Source organism: Colossoma macropomum, unplaced genomic scaffold, assembly GCF_904425465.1.
Source record: "Colossoma macropomum unplaced genomic scaffold, Colossoma_macropomum, whole genome shotgun sequence".
Taxonomy (NCBI): Eukaryota; Metazoa; Chordata; class Actinopteri; order Characiformes; family Serrasalmidae; genus Colossoma; species Colossoma macropomum.
The window spans coordinates 459,545-476,339 of NW_023495922.1; the positions used below are offsets into that span (position 1 = coordinate 459,545).

At 38.7% G+C, this 16,795-nt stretch overlaps 1 protein-coding gene across 1 annotated transcript in view; it reads left to right on the forward strand.

Moving 5' to 3' along the window:
- Nucleotides 1-16,795, forward strand: part of si:ch73-383l1.1 (receptor tyrosine-protein kinase erbB-4) — a 316,113-nt gene that overhangs the window by 234,759 nt on the left and 64,559 nt on the right. The window contains exons 6-11 of the mRNA XM_036564034.1: nucleotides 4,004-4,122; nucleotides 5,582-5,723; nucleotides 6,605-6,718; nucleotides 10,496-10,622; nucleotides 12,670-12,743; nucleotides 14,835-14,925. Coding sequence (XP_036419927.1) covers nucleotides 4,004-4,122; nucleotides 5,582-5,723; nucleotides 6,605-6,718; nucleotides 10,496-10,622; nucleotides 12,670-12,743; nucleotides 14,835-14,925 — 667 coding nt within the window. The remainder of the gene's footprint in view (nucleotides 1-4,003; nucleotides 4,123-5,581; nucleotides 5,724-6,604; nucleotides 6,719-10,495; nucleotides 10,623-12,669; nucleotides 12,744-14,834; nucleotides 14,926-16,795) is intronic.

Below are 16,795 nucleotides of genomic sequence, written 5' to 3' on the forward strand. Positions count from 1 at the left end.
GCGAATGGAGGCAAACATGAAAGTAACTGAGTGCTTGTAGACCCTGATAAATTCTTAACCAATCAGCGAAAAACCAATGTGTAAAATTTGATGCATTGCGAAACCAACTGAACCACCTGAAAAGCACTGAAAGTCACAAAAGAACATAATCTTGGTGAAAATGAACTAGGTTTGAAACAGCCATGGCCTGTAACAAGCAGTCGGTCAGGAACTTTAATTTAACATTGCACGTTCTTACATTATTATGTATCTTTATTATCTTTAGGCAGCATTTTCGGCATTATGTTTCTGAATAGTGTCCCATTTGTAGTTCCAGAGTACATAAAGAAAGATAAAAGTTGATTGAACTTTTAGTACCTACCTTTAAAACACCCAACAGCTTCATTTTGGTAAATAATTGAGGAAACCAGTTTGATGTTCATTAAGCTGTAGCCTCAGGCCATTTTTGAAAAGGCTCATGAAAGCTACAGAACACAATGCAGGATAAAAGAAAGGTTTGTTTAACAGACATAACACGCACAACCCAGTCAGTGTCAGACTAAACAATCAGGCCTAGAATTGTGTTTGCTGGGTCTCTCCTCCCATGTTTTGTTCAGGCTTGTTTTTTTTTTTTTTATATCTGCATAAATAGTCTTTCTAATGAAGTTTAGTTTTAGTTTGCCTTTCATCCTTCAAAAAAGATTGGGTTTTTGATATTGGTAAGCCTTAGATCCTGAGTTTGATTACCAGAGAGATCGAAAAGGGAAAAAAAAGTGCAATCTCTCATTCTCCCACATGCTGGTCAGGGGGACTCTGACCCTTGGCTAGGAGAATAACCCGCTGGGTGGTGCAGCTCACTGTGTGGGCGATAATTACAGAGGGAGGACTGAGTTCAAACTGAGAAAAACAGAGAGAGAGGTTGAGAAGAGGTAGGAGAAAAAGAAGAGAGGGAGGGAGAGAGCTGAAAGAGAGTCAACACTTGCGCCTCTTGGGCCACCGGTGGAGTGCTGTACTTCAGTTTTTACACTGTAATTAGTTGAGACTCCGAATTGCATAAAAACTTTAGATTAGTAGATGGATTCATTCCATTCGGAGAGGCAAACAACAGCCTACTTGAAAATGGAGTAATGGAATATATTGCAATATATGACCTCAGAATTTATTTACCATATAGAAGCACTTTGTAGCTCTACAATTACAGGCTGTAGTCCATCTGTTTCTCAGTCAAGCAGCAATATGAGTAATCAATAATTATTTTGAGTAGAAATATAATCATTAATTGTAGTTTGCAAATAATGATTGACCTTTTTGATCCTTAGAATTCTTTATAACTTGAAGCAAGGATTTACATACAACCCCATTTCCAAAAAAGTTGGGATGCTGTGGAAATGTAAATAAAAATAGAATGCAATGATGTGCAAATCATTTAAACTCTATATTTAATTGAAAATAATAAAAAGAATAAAAAAGTATAAGTTAACAATAATATAATAAAATCAAATAATAAAAAGAACAAAATATACACCCATTTTGGATATAATGGCAGCAACACATAAAAAAAAAATTGGGACGGGGCAACAAAAGACTAATAAAATGGCATAATGCTAAAAAACACCTAGTGGAACATTTCACAACTAATTAGGTTAATTGGCAACAGGTCAGTAACATGATTGGGTATAAAAGAGCATCCGAGAGGCTGAGTCTTTCAGAAGTAAAGATGAGGAGGGGTTCACCGCTCTGTGAAAGACTGCATTGGCACATATTCCAACAGTTTAAGAATAATGTTTCTAAAAGTAAAATGACAAAGAACTTTTGCTTTTCATCATCTGTGATACATAATAACATTAAAAGATTCAGAGAATCTCTGTATGAAAGGGACAAGGCTGAAGACCAATGTTGGCTGGCCATGATCTTTGGGCCCTTAGGTGGCACTGCATTAAAAACAGACATGATTCTGCATTAGAAATCACTGCATAGGCTCAGAAACACTTTTGAAAAACACTGTTAAAACCCTAACTATAAACCATACATGTACAAGACCAAGAAACACTGCCGCCTTCTCTGGGCCTGAGCTCATTTAAGATGGACTGTAGCGAAATGGAAAAGTGTCCTGTGAAATTCTTTTTTGACAGCTGTGAAACTTAGATATTGGAAAAAATCTAGTGTTGTGCAGAAGTTTGGAAAATAAGAGAATATTGGTTTTAATGAGCTATTTAATTTGTTAGTAGGCATTTATTTGCTTAACACAATATGGATGCATGACAACAGCCAAGTATCATATGTAGCTATCATCCAAAACCTAATTTGTTTTACCAGTAATTCATTAAATAAGGTGCACTGTGAGGGCTGCAGAAATCTGGAACCAAGCCTGTGTTCTTCTAACAGCTCAAATTAACCACTTGTTTGAAAACAAGAAATATGTGTTACTTTTTACTGTATTTATAGTTTTAAATGCATTCTAATGTTGAATATTTAGTCATTTTTCCCATAATTTATAATACTGAATTGCTGATGACATTAGTACTGGAAGACTTACCTTCCTTTGCAGTTTCTAATGGAGCTTAAACAGTCCACTGAGATGGTCACTTAAGCCTTCAAAAAATCCCAAAAACTAAAAGATTCATTATTTGGAATTTCTTGCAATTGCTGCGATTTAAGAGGACACCTATTTTTGAAATGCAACCTTAACTAATTAAATATTCATGTAAGCAAGGTTTTGTTATAATACTAATACTAGTAGTAGTAGTAGTAGTAGTAGTAGTAGTGCCATCGAGGGTTTCTGACTCTGACCATATGGATAGAGTTCTTCCCGAATATCCTGTCTTCTGTTTGGGTCTTCAGGCTTCTGAATAGCTGGTTCATTTTTCCGCTGATTGTATCTGATTGTATCCGTCCCTTTAGATGCTGGTCATCCTCCTCCTCTTCAACACTTCCAAGCATAATGGTCTTTTCCACTGAGTCGGTTCTTTTCAGAATGTGCAAAATAACAGCTTCAGTTTGGACTTTAAGAGAGCACTGAGGCTTGATTTGTTTAAGGATCCATTTGTTTTCTTTGCTGTCCAAGTAACTCTTTATGTGCTCAGGAGCTGCAAATTAGACACTATTCAGAAAAAAATGTTACATGATGCATTATAATGTAACAACATGATAATGTTAAATTAAAGTACTGACCAACTACTTGTTACAGGCCATGGCTGTTTTCACACCTAGTTCATTTCCATCCAGAATTTGGGTTTTTGTGACTTTGAAAGTTTTTCACTTGGTTCAGTTGGTTTCACACTAGAAGTGCACCAAATCTTACATGTGTGTGTGTGTGTGTGTTTTGATTGATCAAGAATTTAACAGGGATACAAGTACTCAGTTACTTTCATGTTTGCCGCCATTATCATGTTATTATTAAGAGCCATGGAGGATTTCCATCTCGTGGCGACCACATGGATACTGTTTCTCCAGAATATCCTGTCTTCTGATTGGGTCTTAAGGCTTCTGAATGGCTTTTTCATGATTTCTCTGATTGTATCCATCCATTTTGTAGCTGGTCATCCTCTTCCTCTTTTACCTTCAACACTTCCAAGCATAATGGTCATTTCCAATGAATTGGTTCTTCTCTGAATATGTTGAAAGCAAGATATCTTCAGTTTGGTTATGTGGGCTTCCAGTGAGAGGTGGCGCTTGATCTGTTTGAGGATAATTTTTTTTTGTTTTCTTTGCCTTCCAAGGTTCTCTTAAAAGTCTTCGCCAACAAGAAGTTCAAACGCATCAAAATTTTTCCGGTCTCATTTCTTGGACATGATTCTTTGTATGTAGAGACAAATTGTTGTCTTTGAAGATCTTTTCAAGCTCCTACCGAGTGCCAATCTGTGTCGTATTTCTTGAAGGTTTTCCTATGCTCGTTTATAAATGGGGGAAGAACACAGTTTGTCTGACCTAGGTACAAATAAAACAGTGGACATATTGCGACTGTGGGGGTCACAGCAGTGGAGATGATGTGTGCACTAACTGTGAGGCTGTGTTTGTGTTTCAGTGACGAAGACAGTGTGTGCAGAGCAGTGTGACGGCCGCTGCTTCGGCCCCTACGTCAGTGACTGCTGCCACCGAGAGTGCGCTGGAGGCTGCTCTGGACCCAAAGACACTGACTGCTTTGTAGGTCATCTTTCTCAAACAGTTCTACAGCATTCGTATCCACAGATATCCTGTAGTGTGCTATAATTTTCTGAGGTTGTACCTATGCAGTCTTATAGTTTACCTTCCAATACTAGATCTGCTTTTATTATTTAAAAGCACTCAAGTTCTACATTTTCTACTATTGCTAAATGTGATTTCTAGAACTATGAAATTACTAATTCTGGTGCGATTGAATATTTATTGGCCATTATTGATATACAGGACCTTTGAAGCTTCTTACGGACATTTGCATGTATTTTACCTTGTAGCAGTTTTACAGTGACTTCCAGTTCAATGTCCTGGCATAGAGCTTCCACTGTTTTCCATTCCTAACAACTACCTGAAACCAGCTTTGACAGCTGCTCATATTCACAGTCAGTGAGGTATCTAGGACATCATGATGTCTTCCCTCACAAAATTAGCCCCCAATCATTGTAAATCAAAGCATGATTGGTTAATTTCACTGTTACCTCCTAAATATATTGGTAGATAAGGTTGAAGACCTTCTGTCCAGCTCCTGAAGGCCTAACCATTAGGAGAGCTTGCTTTGTTTTGTATTTAGCCTATGATTTTTTTCATATTTGTCCTTTGATCTTCTATATAATTATATTCTAGTTCATTTTAGTTTAGTTTAATTTTATTTTTTATTTATTCTTATTACAGTACAGTCTTACGGTGGCCTTTTCTTTTATTCTCTAATTTTCTCAATGAAGTTGACATCAGTTTATTGTTTTTAACTGCTCTTTGTATATATAAACACAGTTTTCTACGGCTGTGCTGTCATCAGTAGTTAGCATAGTTCACACATATATGTCTGAATGCAGTCTAGTTCTAGAACTTTTAATGGAAAATGCCAGTGAAGTGACTAAATAAAGGACCATGAGAGCTGGTTAGTGTATTTGTAACCATATTTCCTTTGTAAAAAGCTCAATTAACTGCTTAGAAAATATATGATTTTAATATTAGCAACTTCACAGTCGAGGGAAGGCAAATAGGATAAAATTGATTTTATCCGTATTATGAAGGTGTAGTTTTTTTAAATGGATCCATTTGTTTCCCAGAACTGTTGCAGCGTTCTGGAAATATTGTGGTTATTATTTATAGCTTCAGGAGTTTCAATTACTTCTGGTTATTACTGTTCACAGATGTTGATCGTATACCTGCCAGGACTTTTAATTAGAACAGCATTTCACCCTTTTGCATGGTGTCTTGGATCAATTGTTCCAATTTTATTCAGTTTCTGCCTGAGCATGGAGTTAAATTGAACAATAGGTCGCAGTTCGCTGCAAAACAAACTCTTAATTGTCAGCCGCAACTATGATTAATGAAGTACAAGAGAGACTGTTTTAGATTAAATATGATTTGTTCATCCTGAACTCTTTCCAAGCCGAGTGGCGCCTCCATTATCCTCTTTGTTGTTTGTTTTTGTCTGATGTAGGCTTGTACCAACTTCAACGACAGTGGGGCTTGTGTGACGCAGTGTCCTCAACCTTTCGTCTACAACCCAACGACCTTCCAGCTGGAGCACAATCCCAAAGCCAAATACACCTACGGAGCATTCTGCGTCAAGAAATGCCCACGTAGGTTTGGCTAAAAAGACAGATTTTTATTTAAACTACAAGTTGTATTAAGGAGGATAAGGCTGTAGAATCTGCTTCGAGTCCTGCTAACAGTTCAAAACTGTAGTCCATCAGTTTGTGTTGGTCATTCTTGCCCAGGGGTGAGGAACTCTGGTCTCAGGGAGATGGACACTTGCATGGTTTGGTGATTTTCCCACTCAAGCACACCTCATTTAACCCATCACTAGGGTTTAATTACTAGGTTTTGTTGGTGCACTAGAGCAGTGAAATCACCCAACTGTGCTGGACTCTGGCCCCCAGTTTCCGACCTCTGCTCTAGCCCTTCATCAGTGGTGAGTTTATGACCACAGAGCTGTTCATAGGATATTTTTCAATGGTGGACCACTCTCAACCTAGCAGTGATACTGACATGCCTAAAAACCTTTTAAAATAAAGGTTCCTAAATGGTTCTTGGCTTAAAGATTTTTGGTTCTAGGAAACAAAAAAAACTTTTAACTGGTGTAGAGACACTATATTACATGAGCCATCTATTGAAAGGTTCTTCAGGAAACCCAAAATCGTTCCTCTTTGGCATCGCTCCTGAGAAACACTTTTTGACAAATATGTCAGTGCTGCACTAAGAATGGTCCACCACCCAAATAATATCTGTTGAATAGCGATCCTGTGGTCAGAAACTGACCAATGATGAACGGAGACAGAGTTGCTGACAAATTATGGATCAACAGATGGGCTGTAATTGTACACCTTTGCGGTGGACCTGTAACGAATGTAGAGCTCGTGAAGTGCTCAGTGAGTGGATGTACAATACAGGACTTTCTAAAGTGGACGATGAGTGTGTTGATTGGTCCATTTCTCTTTTTAATATGGTCTTTCACCCACAGATAACTTTGTGGTGGACCACAGCTCCTGTGTGCGAGCATGCCCAAGCAACAAGATGGAGGTGGAGGAGAACCGTATTAAAATGTGCATCCCGTGCACTGATATCTGCCCAAAAGGTGAAGATCCACTATTCATAGTCATTTACTACCAACAGCTTTCTGCCCAAAAGGTTAAGATCATTTAAAATCATTTGTAATTTTTCTCCACGTCAGGTTTTCTGGACATGGATTAAGCCCCTCCAAAGTTAGGTCTTAGATTAGATTAGTTGATCTTTATTAGTCCCAAAACAGGGAAATTTCACCTCTGCATTTAACCCATCTGTGCAGTGAAACACCACATACACACTAGTGAACACAAACACACTAGGGGGCAGTGAGCACACTTGTCCGGAGCGGTGGGCAGCCCTATCCACAGCACCCGGGGAGCAGTTGTGGGTTAAGTGCCTTGCTCAAGGACACTTCAGTCATGTACTGTCAGACTGTTAGAAGTTGGTTGAACATTTTCTGAAGTAACCCAAACACACTCAATGACGTTGAGGTCTGAACTCTGGGTTGTCCAGTCCATTGCTCTAAGACTAGCAGCTTCTTTGCTTGATTTGCAAATCTACTACTTTTCTTAGCAGTGGTTTCTTGACAGCTACACATCCTTTCAGACCCATAGCGCTGAGTTGTCTTCTCACAGTGGAAGAACGGACAGAAACACCTGTGGATGTTTTTCAGATCTGAATATCTGATTGAGCTCTCAATGATGAAAGCTACTATGAAGTACCTGTTTATCTGATGGTGACCGTTGTGGTGATTTATATCTAATCTCCCAGGAAATATCTCCTGAGAATGAATAACTTCCTGTTTTGACTGGAAATCAATCAAATGAATGGTGGTCTCAGACTTTTGCGCAGTACTGTATCTCTGCCCACTGCCACATTTCACAGTTAGAAAAGTAACTACTGTGTTTTTCAAAAGAATTTGATCATACTTTGTAAGATACTTTTAAAAAAAAGTCTGAATAACTGAATACCCTTCTCTCCATCTCAGTACTTACTTTATGAAGCTTAGTTACATCGGCCTCTGTAAAAGAGTGAAGTGAGACAGTCAAAGAACTGAAAGGCAGTGATGTTGGATTAATATTTCAGAGAGTAAACTGGGTCATATCACTGCCAAATATCACTTACATTTGCTTCTTCTTCAAGCTTTTCATCTTCATCTTTTCCACAGCACATGGAGGTTATAGAGTTTAAATCCAAATGAATAATGGCAATTCGCAATATAATCACATTTTGAAATGGCTTCACTCCATCCCTTTCTTCTTCAAAGATATTTTACAAGTTTTAGGTTAACTGGCTGAACTAGCAAACCAAACTCAGTAAACAGCAAAGTCATGCCTTAGCACATTGCTTATTTTTTCAGGCTTTTTATCTTACATATAGAGGTTTAAGTCAAAATTAATAATTGCAATTCATATTGATGCACATTTTGAAATAGATACAGTTGAAGTCATAACTTTACATATACCTTAGCAACATTCAGTTAACCTCTTTAACTCCTTGGGACCACACTTTGTCATATTCTTTACTTCATAACTTTCATATTTTATAAGCTCCATTCAAAAGGTGGGTGTCGTATCAGAGCTGTAGCTGTCTTCTTTCCTGTCAAATAGATGGGTAATGTAATTTTAAGCCCTTATAATAAAAGAAGCTGAATGTTGACCCATTTTCCCACAAATCTGAACTATAAACTGGATGCCAGATGATGTCTATTCAGTGATACACTCTGTAAAAATTACTTTTATAAAAAAATACAAGAGCATCTAAGATTTTTGGCTTTCAGCAGTAAATTGTAAGCATATAGCATTATGGTTATGATCATAAAACACATTTTCTGCCCATTTGAGGGGAACTTTTACCTACAAAAAACAGTTATTTCATGCAGTTACTGAATAATTTGCCTTACAATTTGGGCATGTAAATTCAGATGGAAAAACCGAAATATACCTACGAGCATAATTCCTGTCCATACATTTTCTATGGGATTGAGGTCAGGACTTTGTAATGGCCACTCCATTACCTTCAGTTTGTTGTCCTTAAGTCATTTTGCCGCAACTTTGGAAACATGCTTGCATCGTTGTCCATTTGGTGCCCAAGCTTTAACTTCCTGGCTGATGTCTTGAGATAGCACTTCAATATCTCCACATAGTTCTCCTTCCTCATAATGCCATCTATTTCGTGAGGTGTACCACTCCCTCCTGCAGCAAAGCACCTCCACAACATAATGCTGCCACCCCCACACTTCACTCATTCACTGTTTCACACTTCTTTGGCTTGCCTCCCCCTTTTTCCTCCATACCTAATGATGGTCTTTATGGCTAAACAGTTCTAGTTTTGTTTCATCAGACCAGACATTTCTCCAAAACGTAACATCTTTGTCCCCATGTGCAGTTGCAGGCTATACCCTGGCTTTTTATGGCAGTTTTGGTCATGTCGATATAGGACATGTTTTACTGTTGATAAAGATCCTTTTGTACCTGTTTTCTCCTGCATCTTCACAAGGTTGTTTGCTGTTGTTCTAGGATTGATTTGTATTTTTTGCATCAAAGTACATTCATCTCTAGGAGACAGAATGTGTCTTCTTCCTGAATGGTGTGATGGCTGCATGGTCCCATGGTGTTTAAACTTGCATATTATCATTTGAACAGATAAACATGGCACTTTCAGGCATTTGGAAATTGCTTCCAAGGATGTACCAGGCTTGTGGAGGTCTGCAATTCTTTTTCTGATGACTTGGCTTATTTCTTTTGATTTTTCCATGATGTCAAGCAAAGAGGGCCTTAAAATACTGCCACAGATACATTTCCAATTAACTCAAATGATGTCAATCAGCCTTTCAGAAGCTTCTAAAGCCATGATATTGTTTTCTGGAATTTACCAAGCTATTTAAAGGCACAGTTAACTTGGTGTATCTAAACTTCTGACCCACTGGAATTTTTAGAGTGAATTATAAGTGAAATAATCTGTTTGTAAACATTTGTTATAATTGCTTGTAGATATCCTAAAGTAGAAATCCTAACCAACTTTCTAAAACTATAGTTTGTTGACAGGGAATCTGGAGAGGGGATAAATAGAAATTTGAATGACTTCAACCTAAGTATATGTAAACTTATGACCTCAACTGTACACTCCTTCCCTTTGTATCATCAAATACTTTTCTGAATTGTTTAGGTTTAGCTAAACTAACAACACACAATTAAAAAAGAAACCATCACTCCATCTGTTGTAAACCTACTCAATTCTGACAGTGGTCCCACAATAGACCCTAGAGCAGGGGTATCCATTCCTGGTCCTGGAGATCTACCACCCTGAAGAGTTCAGATCCAACACACATTGTCAGATGCCCCTGAAGGCCTTCATTACTTGGGTGTGAAAGATTCAGGTTGGAGCTAAACTCTGCAGATCTATAGGGCCAGGATTGGGCACCCCTGCCCTAGAGTGAGATTTTCTGTTTTAAAAGCCCCTTCTAAGGTGGGAGGACATGCTACAAGTCCTTTGGGGCAGGTACTTGAGGGCAGGTTGTTTTGAAAATGTCTTTTTCCCACTAGCTGGCCAATACAGAATCCTGGCTAATGAACTCTACATCAGTGGATTTCTTTATCACTGTCTGGACATTCCCAATGGTTCTATGACATATTTGGGTAAAGCATGCTGGGTATTGCAGTGACAAAACACTGATGGATGTAAACACCCAAAGAAAACAAAGTTGTGAATTCTGTCAAACCAATGAGGCTGAGGAATGCAATGTTTCACTACAGAAATTCAAGTTTTAGGTGGGAATTCTCCTTTAATGTTGATCAAAGGTCTAGTAATGTTCTTGTTGTTTGTCTGTGTTATGTCTGGTTCGCAGTGTGCGATGGCATCGGGACAGGGAGTTTACAGATGGCCCAGACGGTGGACTCCAGCAACATTGACAAGTTTGTCAACTGCACCAAGATCAATGGCAACCTGATTTTTCTCATCACGGGGATTAAAGGGTGAGCACTTGCCTTTCACCTTACAAGCCATTTTAGTCTTATTTAGTCTTTATTCTAAAAAAAAAATTAAGTTTTTGAATTTTGCGATTGTTTTAAGTGTATTATAAGACTATTAACCTTATTTCTAGACATGTTCTATTCATTTTAAATCATTAAATCTAGTAAAATTGTCATTCTATTGGCAAATAATTGTGCTTATTGAAAGAAATAATGCTTGAAATGAAAATGTTTTGCAAGTGGAACAAGACAACTTCTTTAGATAAAATTACTTAATTTTTCTTATTCATAGCGCCATCTATTTTGTGAAGTGCAGTAGTCCCTCCTGCAGCAAAGCACCCCTGCAGCATGATGCTGCCTCCCCCATGCTTCAGAGTTGGGATGGTGTTCTTTGGCTTGCAAGCATTTCTTCCATACATAATGATGGTTGTTATGGCCAAAAAGTTCCAGTCTTGTTTCATTAGACCAGAAAAAGTTACATCTTTGTCCCCATGTGCAGCTGTAAGCTATATCCTGGCTTTTTATGGCAGTTTTGGACAATGAGAAATATTGAGAAATGAGAAATATTAGACATTTTAACAAGATTTAGATTCAGCCAAAAGTCAGAAGTCACATCGATAATTCATCATGTAACTAGCAACATGCAGAAAGTCAGAGATCACTTTTCAGCTTTCATTTATTTAATTTCCAGTCAAAATGGCAACAAAGCATTATGCATTAAGTTCTAACTACATGGACTTCAATGCCAACTAACTGAGCTATTCTTTCGTTCTAGAAGTGTGTAATAAAACTTTGGGCCTGCTGGTGGGGCCTGGAATTTTAAGGGGTTAAACATATATTTAACAGGAAATTACATAAAAGCCTCCACAACTAAACTGAACATCAATTTTCAGTATTTAGTATTTCCACTCCTTACCTTTATTACAGCGTCCAATATTTTCAGGACACTCACTTTCAGTTTCTCAAAGAAATCTGCAGGGATATTTTTCCACACCTCCAAAGTTCAGTCTTGAAAGTTGGTTGCACTTTTTGTTTCTCATGATCCAAGTATTTCTTTTTTTAATTTTCAAAATTTCTATTTTTTTCTCTGTTCTCTTTACATATCCTACACATCATTTCAGACCCATAGCTTCCAGGTGGTTGTTAGCAGTCCCATTTTCTCTTTTAATTATTTCTTGAACACCAGTTTTGGAAATGTTTTGTTTTTTCCACCTTCTTTCTCCCTTCTTATGCAAGTGGAGAATAACGTTTTGACTGGAAATGACATGAATAAAGAGTGATCTCTGATTTTGTCTCAGGACAACCAGTACCAGTACAGCAGAATGACAAGAGCTCTAGACTTATAAGAGTTCATTCTCGTCTATCCTCCATTTCAGATCATACAGCCTCAACAAATGCCTCTGCATGCCCTTGATTTCCCAGTACTATGTTACATTGCCACCATACAAAAACAAAACAACACTGATATCATATTGACCTCTGCATTTGCAGTTGTAGTTCAAACACAACCTCTCGCTACGCTTCACAAAAGCCCCCCAGGGAGTCCATTTCTTTCACTCACTGTCATCTCCATCTCAAACTACACACCTTTACAAATTGCAAATTGATTTTACACCTTGATTTCTCGGCAGTGTGTGGGCTTTTTAGTTGGGCCTCTGGGCTTTGTTGTCCAAATGCTAATGTCTCAAAAATGTGAAGTTTTACTACACGCTGTAGCTGCTGTGCTCCAATAGCTTTTGCAGTGCAAACTTATTGCAGTATCGAGGTCGCCTGCTCTAGCCTGTTTGACAGTCTCTACTGACATTGCCGGCTGTCATGCAGAAAGATTGTCAGAACTCATTTCGTGTTTGACTTTGCCTTGTTGCTCTGGGACGTCATTAGTCCAGCCTTCATTCTGCAAGCTTTTCCCCCACGCATCTCAAGAGGCCACTTATGATTTATCGCAGGTTTTAACCCCAGGTGAACCGCTTTCTCGCTCTGAAAGTGCTCAACTATTGTTTTCTTTCTTCTGATCTCTCTTTCTCTCTCTCCTGCTTCACTTCCGCAACAGAGACATGTACCACGGCATAGGAGCTTTGGACCCAGAGAGGCTCAACGTGTTCCGCACCGTCAAAGAGATCACAGGTGAGGCGTTTCTTGTCATGAAGCCCTTTTATATCTCTAGCTGATACTGGGATTGAGGCTTTCTGTAAACAGAGTGCTGAATTCACAGTAATTATTTCTCTTTAGCTAGTGAATTAGCTAGTTGCCAGGCATCGTATTAGATATAAGTAAATATACAGACACTGGCCACTTTAGTAGGGACAACTGCCTTGTATGTCCACCCTGCTGAGACAGAGGTGCATCTGTCGATGCACAGTTTGTATTAGTCATTCTCTATTCATGGTCAGTTCCTGACCACAGAGCTGCTCTAGTCTGGATATTTTTGGGTGTTCCATGTACATTTACAGCATTTAGGTAGGTGAAAGTAGTGTTAGGAGTTTTACCCAAGGACTCTTATTGGTATAATGTAGGGTGCTTGCCCAGGCAGTGGGACTGAACCCATACAGCATAGAAGATTAGATGGCATTGAACCTGGCAGTAAAATGTTGCACAGAAGGGAACCACTTGTACTGAACTGTGCTCTCTTGAAAACAAGAGGGAGATGATCCAAATTCCATGACTTTCACTTCTGTCAGAAAAGACTAAGAAGGTATCTTGATATGATATTGATACCAAAAGTGATGAACAATGAGTATATAAAACAGCAAATGAATAGACTTAATTAAGGCAGAACCAGATACGCTGCTGTTTTGCAAGGAAATTTGCAGGGATAGTTTTGCACACCTCCAAAGTTCAGTCTTAGAAGTTGTTAGCATTTTCTGCTTTCCACGATCCAAATGATGTCAATCCCATATTTAGACTCAGCAGTCCATAAAACCTCATTCTACATCTCAGACTTGGCATGGGAAATAGGGCGATATAATCAGATATCATCGATAATGAACAAGTAACCTGATGGAAATGTGTAAAAGGCCATAATCTGTGTTTAGGTAAAAGAACAAAGATAAATAAAGAGGACTAATTTAGCATTAAGCAGTTCGAAAAATATGCTGGGAAGCTGGTGTTCATGTTTAAGAAGTTTTTGGTCTTGTGCACCAGTAATCAGAGAGAGAGAGAGAGAGAGAGAGGTTTGTTAAGAAACTGCCTGTATTATTTCTCTCTGCTATGCACTGAAATGCTAGCTTTACCACACAGATTCCCCTTAATTTACTTCATGTGAATAAAAATAATTGGGCTATATTATCTATATTTTTTTTTTTTACTAGAAAATATTATGCTAATTATTTTTAGATATCGTCCAGGCCTTATCTCAGACATCCAGTTTCAGTGGTCTAGTGCAAATGTTCTTTGGGAACACCAGTTTTTAGGAGGACACAAGTATAACTCATTGGCTTTAAGATTGGAAGGATGCGAAGTCATCCTGTGATTTAAGAAAACAGTGTATTATTGTAAATTGTCTTGAAAGTTACTGTAAAATTACAGCAGTAATTTCAAAAGGCAGGGCCTAGAGAAGGGGTCTAATATGGTGCTATCCTCTGTATATTGCGGGACATAAAATATACTGTGCACATGTGGGTGTGAGTTTTATTAACTTTACATCGCACTTGAAACTGATTCTTTTTTGTTTTACTGTTGTTTTGTCTCATGTGGGCCACCGTAATGTGTTTGTTTGAAAAAGTCTACTGGATATTAAAAACTCCGGCCTTTTGTCACTTTATACTTTTCCTCTAGACTGTGCTACATAGCTAATGAGGTGAAACTGCATTCCTATAATGAAAACCCCGGCAATAAGAAAGAGCAATGACAGTTCTTCCACTACTTCCCCAGAGCTCCCTATTCTCATGCACTTATCTGCCAAAATAATGCTGATCATTAAAACATGTGTAACCAGAGTGCACTTGCTAGCAAATAACAGACCCCGTTTTTTTTTATTTATTAATGTATTTCTTTTAAATGTACTCTCTTCCCAGTCATAGAAGAAAGCCAGCCAGTACATGAGCAGCTACGTTATGGTTATTTTAGTTTTTCTTTGTTCTTATTTCTTCCTAAGACTCAGTTTATGAGTATCAGTACTGCACCTAGTAAACAGCACAAACTCAGTTTGCAAGAAGTTTAATAGATCTTCTAGCCAATGCATTTGAACCCAAGAATGATCAGATCTGTGGATTTCAGGTTTCCTGAACATCCAGTCATGGCCGGAGAACATGACGGACCTTGGCGTTTTCTCCAACCTTGCTACAATTGGAGGAAGATCCCTTTACAGGTGAGAGCAAATGTGCACAAAATGCATAAATCTAAGCCAAAGTTCTTAGATGACTGGATATTTTTTTCAGCAACATAAAGTTTTCTCAGACTTGCAATGAAACAACACAGCAATTAGAGCCAATCGGGTTCTGGGGAAGGTCTTAGAATAAATGTCATGATGATTTGGAACAGTCAAGGAGAAGTCCTAGAAGAAATGACAAAGTGATTAGAACCAATCACAGTCAGGGGAAGGTCTCAGAACAAATGACACAGTGATTAGGACCAATCACAGGCAGGGGGAGGTCTTATAACAAAAGGCACAGCGATTAGGGCGAACTATAGTGAGGAGAAGGTCCCAGAACAAATTACAAAGTGATTAGGGCCAATCACAGTCAAGAGGATGACTCAGAACAAATGACATAGTTATTAGGACCAAACACAGTGAGGACAAAGTCTCAACCCTACATGTTGGTTAGAACCAATACCTATTAAGGGGAGGTCTCAGAACAAATGACACAGTGATTAGGACCAATCACAGTGAGGAGAAAGTCTTGAAACAAACTACATGTTGGTTAGAACCAGTCACAGTCAGGGAGAGGTCTGGGTCATACTACATGTTGGTTAGAACCAGTCACAGTCAGGGAGAGGTCTTAGAACAAACCACATTGTGGTTGGAACCATCACAGTCAGAGGGAGGTCTCAGAACAAACTACATGGTGGTTGGAACCAATCACAGTTAGGAGTGGGAGGTCTCAGAACAAAGGACACAGTGATTAGAACCAATCACAGTCAAGGGGATGTCTCAGAACAAACTACATGAAGACTTGAACCAATCACAATCAGGGGAAGCTCTTAAAACGAATGACACAGTGATTAAGACCAATCACAGTCAAGGAGAGGTCTCAGAAAAAAGGACACAGTGATTAAGACCAATCACTGCCAGGGGGAGGTCTCAGAACAAACTATATGATCATTTGGACCAATGACAATCAGGGGAAGCTCTTAAAATGAACGACACAGTGATCGAGACTGAGACACAGTCAAGGGGAGGTCTCAGAGCAAACAACCTCAAACCAACACATGGTTTTTGGCTGAAAAGTCATTGTTATGCCTGGAAACGTTGTTTTCATTTGAAGTGTTCTGCCGGCTTTACTTCTAGCTCATTATTAGCATGACTGTCAGTGTTCATGAGTTTAGAAGCTGCAGTCGGGAGCAGAGGCTCATAAAGGCACAGCGCCAAATCAACTTTGTCCTTTAACCCCACTTCTATCTCCATCACTTCATGTGTCTTGCCTGTGGTGAAAATTACCATAAGTAATTATTCAGAGTTATTCGCCCAGTTTTTTCAGTTCAGATCCACGGCACATCACTCACACTTCGGGTCTTGTGAAATTGGAGCCTCTGGGTCCCGTGTCGCTCCTTCCAGAGGCTTTCTGGCTTTTCTCCAGAGCAGCTTGGAAAGCAAAGATCCCTGCACTGATCATACTAATGAAGTGGTTTGTCCTGTTCAGGCCTCCTCCTGACTCCCCCCTTAAAACAGCCCCTTTGATGCACTGAAAGACCTCCTTTGATTAATATGCTGTGTTTTTATCACAGGTTTACACTCCCTGATCTTGTCAGATCCAAGAGAGACTCTTTTTTCATTGAGCTGGATCATGGCTGTTTTTTTATTTTTTCCGCACCTCTTGGACTTTGTTGATCTCAGCATGATTTCTCTGGTTCTGGAGAGATGGGCTGATAAAAAAAAAAAAAAGTTGCTTAAACTGTTACATAAACATATTTTTCTCCATTTCTTCCTCTCCTCGGCTTCTTCAGGTTCATAAATGTTTCAGTAACCTGTTCATTTTATCTTATAGTGGATGTAGCTGATATTGGCTTCATTGGTAAGA